Source organism: Ictalurus furcatus, chromosome 26, assembly GCF_023375685.1.
Source record: "Ictalurus furcatus strain D&B chromosome 26, Billie_1.0, whole genome shotgun sequence".
Taxonomy (NCBI): Eukaryota; Metazoa; Chordata; class Actinopteri; order Siluriformes; family Ictaluridae; genus Ictalurus; species Ictalurus furcatus.
In genome coordinates this window covers 17451309-17461369 of record NC_071280.1, presented here as the reverse complement: position 1 = coordinate 17461369, position 10061 = coordinate 17451309, and the positions used below count along the sequence as shown (strand labels likewise).

The 10061-nt window shown below is 45.0% G+C and overlaps 1 protein-coding gene across 1 annotated transcript in view; it reads left to right on the top strand.

Annotated features, from left to right (window-relative positions):
• Positions 1-43: 43 nt before the first annotated feature.
• Positions 44-10061, top strand: part of nup133 (nucleoporin 133) — a 14722-nt gene continuing 4704 nt past the window's right edge. Inside the window, exons 1-16 of the mRNA XM_053616095.1 lie at positions 44-888; positions 1889-2007; positions 2115-2218; positions 2493-2597; positions 2851-2982; positions 3137-3307; positions 3463-3618; positions 5065-5135; positions 5670-5817; positions 6251-6401; positions 6534-6691; positions 7720-7811; positions 7955-8118; positions 8686-8780; positions 8908-9132; positions 9949-10061. The exon at positions 9949-10061 is cut by the window's right edge and continues 10 nt beyond it. Coding sequence (XP_053472070.1) covers positions 764-888; positions 1889-2007; positions 2115-2218; positions 2493-2597; positions 2851-2982; positions 3137-3307; positions 3463-3618; positions 5065-5135; positions 5670-5817; positions 6251-6401; positions 6534-6691; positions 7720-7811; positions 7955-8118; positions 8686-8780; positions 8908-9132; positions 9949-10061 — 2129 coding nt within the window. The 5' untranslated portion in view covers positions 44-763. The remainder of the gene's footprint in view (positions 889-1888; positions 2008-2114; positions 2219-2492; positions 2598-2850; positions 2983-3136; positions 3308-3462; positions 3619-5064; positions 5136-5669; positions 5818-6250; positions 6402-6533; positions 6692-7719; positions 7812-7954; positions 8119-8685; positions 8781-8907; positions 9133-9948) is intronic.

Below are 10061 nucleotides of genomic sequence, written 5' to 3'. Positions count from 1 at the left end.
ACTTTAATATTTTAATTAAGTAAATAGGTAGGTGGGTGGGTAAGGAAGTAAACAAGTAACAAAGCAAGGAAGTAGGTAAGTAAGTAGGTGTGTATGTATATAGGTACATAAGTAAGTAATTAAGTATGTAGGTAAGGAAGTAGGTAGCACAAATATAAATAAACAAACGGTAAGTTGCTGTGCTTGGCTCCGGCCACGTGGCTGGGGTTATGGGTTACACTGTTTTTGTAGATACAGGTGTCTGCCTGTAGGAGGCACTGCATACAAAACACACTCAGTCACAGTTTACACGTGTAAACTAGATATGGGGAAATCTTATATTCTGTAGTGTAAACCTTATCAAAACTGGGGAAAGGTAAACGTATTAAATGATCAACCATCACTGTAGATGCGACTGGCTGTGAAAACTCTTGTCTCATTTTTTTTTTTGAGGGGGGGCGTAATTTTATTTTTTATTTATTATAAATTGCGTCTTGTTTTAATTCTAAACCACCGGAATAATAAATGTTTAATATACTTAAAAATATTTTTATTACGTAAGTAATAAACATATCCTCCGCTTCCATTTCCGCTTCGACTACGAGTGACGTTTATTTTCCGCGACGCCGTTCTCCTGAGAGTGACGTAAATCGTGCGCGCGTTTTCATCCATTTGTGCGCGCGCTACATTAAAAACAAACGAACAGTGCATGATTCGGCGTACTTTTAGTTTTTCGGAGTTAAAAGTAGTTTTGTGGTTAGAAATATAAAGCGAGCGAATCAGGATGTTCACTCCCCGCGGAGCCTCAGGCTCGGGACGCCGGCACACAGCGAGGACCGGCGGCAGGAAGAGTGTCAACACGCCGTCAGGGCTGCTGTTCTCCCCGCGCAGAGCTTCCCTCACTCCCAGGTACACACACACACACAGCTGCAGGACATGTCCTAAACACACTAAATAGTATGTGTTTATCTGACAAAACCGCATAGACGGCAAACTAAATGGTTATTTTTGTTAGTTCCAGAATACTGAAGCTTATTTGTCTATAAAATGGTCTATAATACACACAAGAGCTGCCAGATTTTAGGATACACCTGCTGAGTAGCAGCTCTGAGTCATCATTTTATCAAGGATCTGCCATATAGATCACTTTCTAGCTCTACACTATTATTTATAAAAAAACTAATGACTATTTCCTTATGGACAGTTGATAATGTACAGTAGATTTGTACCTAGGAGCTGCTGCTGTAGTCATGAAGACTGTCCTGTTGCTCATCCCAGGACTCAGGATTTATTACACCTCTATCCGGTTTTACCCAGGAGAGAACGGTTTACCTTTTCAGTCTGGTTCCTTTCAAGAAGTGCTTCCCAAAAAAATCGAACTGACGCCTACCTTCGTGACCCAGAAATCTATCGTTCGTTCGGGAAATCTTTAAGGAAGTAGCAGTTTGTAAAATACAGTCGGCGGAATCAAGGAACGAGGAGACACGAGAGGGTTTTTATTTCGTGCGTGTGACGTACGCCTGTGGTGTAACTGTAGACGAGTTACAATAAAGGATACAAATATAGGACTCGAATATAAATGCAAAAACAAATTCAAATAAATAACGGGTACAGAATCCTCGCGATTAAAAGTCGATTTCTTTCAAAAACGGAGAAGTCGGGTAACAAGGAGGATCTCGTTCAGGCTAAAACATTTTTCCTGAAATATATATTTTTTTGTTTGTTCTCGATTTCTCCTGTCTTCCGGTCGTTTCCGTTTTTTCTCGTGTTCTTTCTTTGCTTCGTCAGAGGCAGGAAGGAGAGGGAACGAAATGAGACGCACCCAATGTTTACAAGTTATGATTTATGGATCTGATTTAATGTCACCTCCTTGTTTCCTTCTCTGTCTCTCCTTTGTTGCGTCCTGCAGCCGAGCGACTCCCACACGGGTGCAGAGCTGTACCGCGGTGGACTCGGACCATTTCGACGTGCAGACGTTCGGGTCGTCTCTGCCGGTCAAAGTGATGGAGGCTCTGACCACGGCAGAAGGTACGAGAGCTCGGTTAGGCCGTTAGGTCTGTGATTGTGTCATGATGTAATTCCTTAAGTGTGTGTGTGTGTGTGTGTGTGTGTGTGTGTGTGTGCGCGTCCTGTAGGGGATGACCAGATCTCGGTGAAGGTGGAGGAATCGGGCTGGGCGTGGATGGTGTGTGGGGAGAGGCTGATCATTTGGAAGATCTGTCAGACTGCAGTAGCGAAGGTACACCAAGACAAATATTTAGAACTGGTGGGCGGGGCATTCTGTTTTTTTTTTGTGGGTTTTTTTGGGGGGGGGTTTAAGATACACCTGTGACTGATAGATACTTAGCAGATATTTAGAATAGTAAATTCTTCTTCTTATTATTATTATTATTACTTCTACAGTAATTCTATAATGATGTAGTAAATCAAGGTGCCTCTACAAAATCAAAACCCCACTGTGTACTGAAACAGATTTGCTCTGTGTGTGTGTGTGTGTGTGTGTGTGTGTGTAGCTGTCCGTGTGTAAAGACCTGCAGTTGTCCCCCAGTGATTACGCCTACAGCGCCGACCTCATCTCCATCAGCTCGTCCTCTGCGCTGGAGTCGGCGTCGGTGCAGGTACTCCTCTATCTTTCGTCCTCTGTCGCAGCATGTGAATCCAGAGTCGGCTCTGAACGGCGCGAGAAGAGTCCTCGATTCTACCCATCTTTAAATAATTGTCGTTTTAACCTAGACCCATACCGTGCAGCCCGTAGTGAGGTATTTACGGGACGGATATGGAAACGGAGCATCGTTACCTGTGTTTGGGGTTATTTATCTGTCGATTAATCTCATATCTCTCTCACTCTCTGTGTGTGTGTGTGTGTGGCAGTCGGTGTGTGTGTTGGCCGTGTCCCCGGACGGTTTGGCCCGGTTCTGGCCCAGTCTGGCCCACGAGGGGTCGTACACGGAGATGCACGTTGATCTGGGAGGACACCTGTGTAACTACGTGACAGCAGTCAGGGTGAGTCTGTTCTCAAAAACCCCCCGACTGTTTACACAGAAAACGTCACCATGTCAGCGATCGCGCTTTGATGTGCCGTTACTATAGAAACGACAGAACGAGCGTGTCGTTAAAGACGAAATGACACTAATCTGTTCTCTTCTTCTGTTCTCAGGGAGGCAGCTTCGTCGTGTCCTCGTACCGCGGGCAGCTGCTGAGGGTGGGGATGGAGGGTTCCGGAAGGCTTTATCAGCGGGCAGTGCAGCAAGGACACGGGGTGCTGTCGGGGATCGGACGCCGCGTCTCCAGTCTGTTCGGTCTCCGCGGCCCTCCAGCCGACACGGCCGTAAGATTATTAAACATAATGATAATACTACTAATAATAATTTATAGTACTGGGTTGTATAGCCCTCAGGTGATCAGGAAAATAATTCCAGAGCCTGTTGCCACGGTGATCAATCAGATCTGACCCGACTTCTCGCCGATACCGGTGTGTTTCAGGTCCACAGTGTGCTGTGGGTGCCGGACTCAGGATGCCTCTACACTCTGAGTACGTGCGGGTTGAATAAGTGGGAGGTCGGGGACACCACGGAGGTTCAGGTCCTGAGCTGGAACGCCTGCCCGAGCCTCTCCGACAGCATCGCCGACGCCATCTGGGTGAGAGACGGAATCTGATAACGTGTTTGGAGAATAGATTATCAGTACTCGATGTGTTAATGCGTCGGTTCAACATAATCGTATACTACGCTGTGCGTGCAGGATTTTGCGGGTTTTTAAATTTTTTTGTGAGTGTTTCGGCCAACGACGCGTGATTGTTGCTGCGGCATTTAAAAAAAAATTTGCGACACAATCTGTACTATAATACAGAAATGTCGACCTTGTGAAAAGTATGTTAATTTATGCGCTGATACTCGTCGGGGCTTTAATCCTTTTGTACGAATTACTGCATCAGTGCGGCGTGGCATGGAGGCGATCAGCCTGTGGCACTGCTGAGGTGTTCTGGAAGCCCAGGTTGCTTTGATTTCGGCCTTCAGCTCGTCTGTATTGTTGGGTCTGGGGTGTCTTGTAGATTCTCTATGGGGTTCGGGTCAGGCGAGTCGGCTGGACAGTCAAACACAGTAACACCACGGTCAGTAAACCGGTTACTAGAAGTTTTGGCACTGTGGGCAGGTGCCGAGTCCTGCTGGAAAAGGAAATCAGCATCTCCATAAAGCTCGTCAGCAGATGGAAGCATGAAGCTCTCTAAAATCTCCTGGTAGACGCTGCATCGACTCTCGACTCGAGAAAACACACTGGACCAACACCAGCAGATGACATGGCAACCCAAATCATCACTGACTGTGGAAACTTCACACTGGACTTCAAGCAGCTTGGGTTCTGTTCCTCTGGTGGAAGACCAGACTCTGGAACCTTGATTTCCAAATGAAACGCAACATTTACTTTCATCTTCCCCGTGATTGTGTGTGTGTACTGACCCAGACTGAGAGATTAAAGCCTCAGGAAACCTTCGCAGGTGTTTTGAGTTAATTCACTGATTAGAGTCTTCTCAGGTCGACATTTCTCTATTATAAATACTTTATCAGAATATTTTGAGACGCTGGATTTTCGATTTCCGTGAGCTGTAAGCCGTAATCATCAAGTTTAAAACAAAATAAAGGCTTGAAATATTTCACTTTATGTGTAACGAATCCAGAATATATGAAAGTTCCACTTTTCGAATTAAATTACGGGAAGAAATGAACTCTTACACGATATTCCAGTTTTTTGAGATGCACCTGTAGCCTCTAACATTCTAAAATAACTCACAATACACTTTTCTGAGATATCAGGGATATTGTTTATAACTTTTTTTTCTTCTTTTTTTTTTTTTTTTTAAAGAAATTCTAAACTGTTGTTTTCAGATTAAAGTTTAGTACAAAAAAAATCAACATTAGTATTTATTGTTAAAAATGTGAATTTCGGTTTTTAATAACCTTTTGTATTAAATAAAATCCTGTGTTTCTTAGCTGCCTGTATATCATGATTCGTTCTGTGTATCATAGAAACGTCTTTAAGTATCATGACCTCTCTGTTTATAAGCCTGTGTGTGTGTGTGTGGTTCAGGGTTCGGAGAGTAACTACGCTGAGATGAAGGCGGGAGTGAACGTGGCGTATCTGGACATGCAGCTCAGTCGGTAAGTAACCCGCTGACGTCTCGCCTGCCGTCTCTCAGGCCCGACCCGCACCGTGTGCTCCTCTGGGTTAGCACAGACAGATAAAAGTGTGGACGTGTCAAGTTGAAGTAGGCTTTATCGGCTTCATTCCTGTCATCGCAGAGCATAGTTAGAGTGTGGTCACGCTGCTGTACTTACTCTCTTACAAAGTCAGTCGATATAATAAAAGTCTGTACAGTAAACTATACAATAAACAATACGGAAACGGTTACCAAGCTGGATATTTATTCGTACGAGCGTTTATATAAGGAATATTCATGAAAATCCTGTAGATTTGGGGAAAACGGGGGAAAAAAACGTTCGTAGCCTACTCGTGCTACCGAGTGTGTGTGTATTTACACATAAGGGGTTAATTAAGGGTTCCCATAAAAAGGGTTATTTTTATCGGATTTGATCTAGAACCAGCAGAAGTATCTTTAAGGCTTGTAGGTTTGTGAGGAGCGCACTCTTCCGGAGCTGGTTTTTTATGTTTCCCTGCTGGTTTGCTCTCCTCAGCGCCGGCTTGGTGGTGTTGGCTGCAGCGTGGCATCCTGCCGATACGCCGTGTCTGGCGTATTTCTGCTTGGTCACGCTCCCGGACTCCACGCTACCTGTGACGGACGAACTCTCTGTAGAGGTCACGAAGTACAACCCGGCGTTTCAGGTGAACTCAGAACTAACACAGTGATGGTTTATTTATTTGTTTGTTTGTTTGTTTGTTTATTTTAAGCTCAGTTTGGCAAAAGTAATAAGACGTACGCGGTTTTCCTCTGTAGTCGCACAGCTGAGACATGTGAAGAGAAAGAAAAAAAAAACAATCGAAGCCAGAATTTTTTTCTTTAGTCGACATTTTGCCGTCTCGTCGTCATCGGGTTCGGGCAGGAGGCGTGGCCTTAAGTTTGAAGGCGGAGTTAGCCGTGCTCTTAAAATGGTCCTGATGAGAATTCTGCTCGCATCCGATTCGCATATTTCCTTTTAATACGGACTTATTCTGCTGTTTTATGAAACCGTTTCATGCAAATGACGTCTTTTGATGTAGTGAATGTCTTCCTTTATCTCCCTCATAATTAAATCCCTCTCTCTCTCGGTGTCGTCAGAGTGAGGAGGAGCTCCATAAGACGAGGTTGGTGTTGCCGCGGGTGAAAAGTCCTGCAGCGTATCTCTATAATGAGGACCTGGTGTACACGTGCACCACCGGCGCCGGGCGCAGCGGGCTACCAGAAGAGAAGCTCACCTTTAATGCCTCCGGTATGATCACCATAGAGACTGTACTGCGCTCTCTCTCTCTCTCATACACACACACACACACACACACACACACACACACACTCTCACTCTCATACCGGTCACTCTCTTTTTTTTGTTTTTTTGCCCTTCTAGGTGACCGTATCCGTGGTGGCGGCGTGTGCGCCGACCTTCCCGTTTTCTTCTCCCAGGTTAACGGCCTGGTTGCCGTGGTACCCAGAGAGAGCGCCTCCATCTTGCCAGAGACCATGGAGGATTCTCTGTGTACTTCACTGGCCGGACCTGGACCCGAGGTGAGGATGAGGAGCACTCTGACTAAAAAAGACGCGCAGCGTCGTAAATATTTCGAATTTTAACCTGAGGATAATGATGTTCTGACTTTATTAGGAAGGTAAAAATCAGAATAGAATTCATGGCGGAGGATCAGACTCGAATGTGCGGATGAGGATCGGATTTTGGTTATGACGAGAATTTACGGCTGAAGATCCGACTTGAGTGTCATCCTACTAGAATTTGAGGATGAGGTTCAGACACGAATTACTATTAGAGGCTGACGATCAGACTAGAATGCAGATTAGACTAGAATATGAAGATGAGGATCAGACTAGAATTCTGACTAGAATTTGAAGATTAGACCTGCATTCCATCTAGAGCATGAGGATTAGACTAGGTTTCGTGGATGAGGATCCGACCGGAATTCTGACTTGAATCTTGGGATGAGGATCAGATTTGAATCCCGACTAGTATTTGATGATGAGGATCAGACAGGAACGCCGGCTATAATTAGGGAATGAGGATCAGACTAGAATTTGAGGGTGAGGGTCAGACAGGAACTCCGACTATCATTTGGGAATGAGGATCAGACAGGAATGCTGGCTGTAATTTGGGAATGAGGATACGACTAGAATTTGGGAATGAGGATCAGACAGGAACGCCAGCTATAATTTAGGAATGAGGATCAGACTAGAATTTGGGAATGATCAGACAGGAACTCCGACTATCATTTGGGAATGAGGATCAGACTTGAATTTTAAACCGGATTCGAGGTCGAGAAGCCCGTCCTGAATTCCGGTCAGGATACGCGGATGAGGATTAGACCTGAAATCCCGACTAGAATCGGCAGAATAGAATCCAGCTTGGATTGGAGGGTTGGAAATTTTGGAAGAATAGAACGAGACCAGAGTAAGAGAACAAAGATTTGACTAGGATGATAAGATTAGGATCTGATCAGAATACAAGGATTGCATCGGACCCTTAGGATCAGACTGGAATCGGAGGATTAGGGATTAAAAATAACTGAAATATACGTCTCCTGCTGTAGGGGACTCCACTGGAGACGCCACCTAAAATGGACACGGTAGCGCAAGAGGACAAAACAAAGCTGCTGAAACAAGCCTTCCTGGAGTTCTGCCGGTGAGCAGCTCTCACTTTATACACACACACACACACACACCCACACACACACCATATTGCATCCTGGGAAATCTCTCCAACCCTGAATCAGCAGGGGGTTTTTTTCCACATTTTACTTAATTTTATTTTATTTTTCCCCGTAGCAATCGCGTGATGGAGGCCCAGAAGATTACGGACGAGCTCTTCCCTGACGACGGAGAGGGCGGGGCAGGAGGAGACCTGGACGCGCTGGTGACTCAGATCGACCTGGACCTGGTGGACGATTATCCTGCGTCGGATCCTCGCTGGGCCGAGTCCGTGCCCGATGGTGAGATGTTGGGAGAACGTCCTCCTGTAGTCCAAGTTCTCCTAAATTGTCGTAAATCATTACACAACTTTCACGTTTCACGTACTCGTGAGACGAAGGCTCGGATTCTGCTCGGGACTGATAACCACGCGAGCTAGATTAGCGAGTCGGGAAACCGTATTTTAAACGAAAAGCGCTGAATTCCACAAACTAAAAAAAAGAGGATTACGCTTTACCATCACGACTCGTGATTTATTTTTAATCACGGAAGCTGAGCTGGTCGAGTGGTTAAAGTTACCGAACGCTGTTGCTAAGCAACTGGATACCATGTATGCCAATCGTAGCTATCTGATGAAATAGCATTTGCAAGCTAGCTTAGCACTTTATTCTTTATGTATAGAAAACGTAATGGCACCTACAGACATACACTAAAGACACCGAGCATCAACGGCTAACTGAACCGCTTCTGATATTCGCGGTCAGGAAATGTAGACTTTTTTTTAAAGTTGTAAATATAACGTGACTTGTGTAGTCTGTATGGAATTGTACTATTTGTTCTTGAGGTTTCACATTTCTCCCCTTTTCCAGAGAACGCCGGCTTCACTCGGACCTCGCTGATTCTGCTGCACCAGCTGGAGGACAAAATGAAAGCTCACCACTGCTTCATGGACTTCCTGCTGCAGGTCAGTACCCGCTGACTCCTGAATCTGGAGCTGTGAATAAAAATATCAACCGATTTACAACTTCTCTTTTGCTGCTGGAGTGACAAAATGATCATCTTCTTCTTCTTCTTCCCCGCCTTTCTCTCAGACCGGGCTCCTGGACCGGCTCACCTCGACCACGACGCGCTCGTCTCCCATGGCGACGCGACTGTTGCTGTGCGAACACGCGGAGAAGCTGTCGGCGGCCGTCGCGCTGAAGAACCACCACAGCAAGCACCTGGAGCTGGTGAACGCCGCCATCGCCACCACGCTGAGGAAACACGGCACCAGCGTGCCCTCCAACCTCACGCCTGCTGACGTCTTCTTCCGAGAGGTAACCACGTCTTCCGAGAGAAACGCGGCGCACGACAGAGACGTAAACATATAAATAATGTAGACATCTGTCGTCATATCGCCACTGTTACGGTCACAGATACATCATAAACCTTTTAAGCTTTCTGTTTATATTTGTTACAGTTTTTAATGTGTAGTATGTAATTATACTGTTTCAGCACCATCAACGCGCTCCATCCAGTTTCCGTCCCATATTTACTTCTGAGAGACTCCGCCTCTCTAAGATTTAATTTTTTTTCCCATTCCCAATCATCTTACACCCAATTAACCTAATTAGTTGCGAAATGTTCCACCAGCTGTTTCTTTTCAGTAACGCTTACCTTTCCAGCCTTGTGTTGCCCCCGTCTCAACTTTTTTGAGATGTGTTGCGGCCGTGAAATTCAAAATGACCTCATTTTCTTAATTAAAACGGTACGTTCTATTGAGATTCGCAAATCATCACGTTCTGTTTTTATTGACATTTTACACAGCGTCCCAACTTTTTTGGAATTGGGGTTGAATATTTATGGTTTTACATATATTTTAATTTGCATAAATGTGCATTTGCATAAATAAGTAAAATAGCAACTATATATTTAATATTTTTAGCGATTAAGATAAGATACCAGGTTGCCAGGTGTTTACATTTATTTATTTATTTATTTATTTATTCATTCATTCATTCATTCATTCATTCATTTTGTGTAGCATAAATTATAATGTGGTTTCCGTTTTAATTTTCGGGTTGCGGTGTTCTATTGTTCTTATGTTGAGTGTGTGTGTGTGTGTGTGTGTGTGTGTGTGTGTGTGTGTTCAGGTGTCTCAGATCTCCTCGATCTTCGAGTCGCTGCTGGACGAGGAGGAGAGGTGCCTGAAGGAGAACCCCGTGACCTCGGTGAAGTGGGGTGAAGTCGTGCTCAACGTCAACAT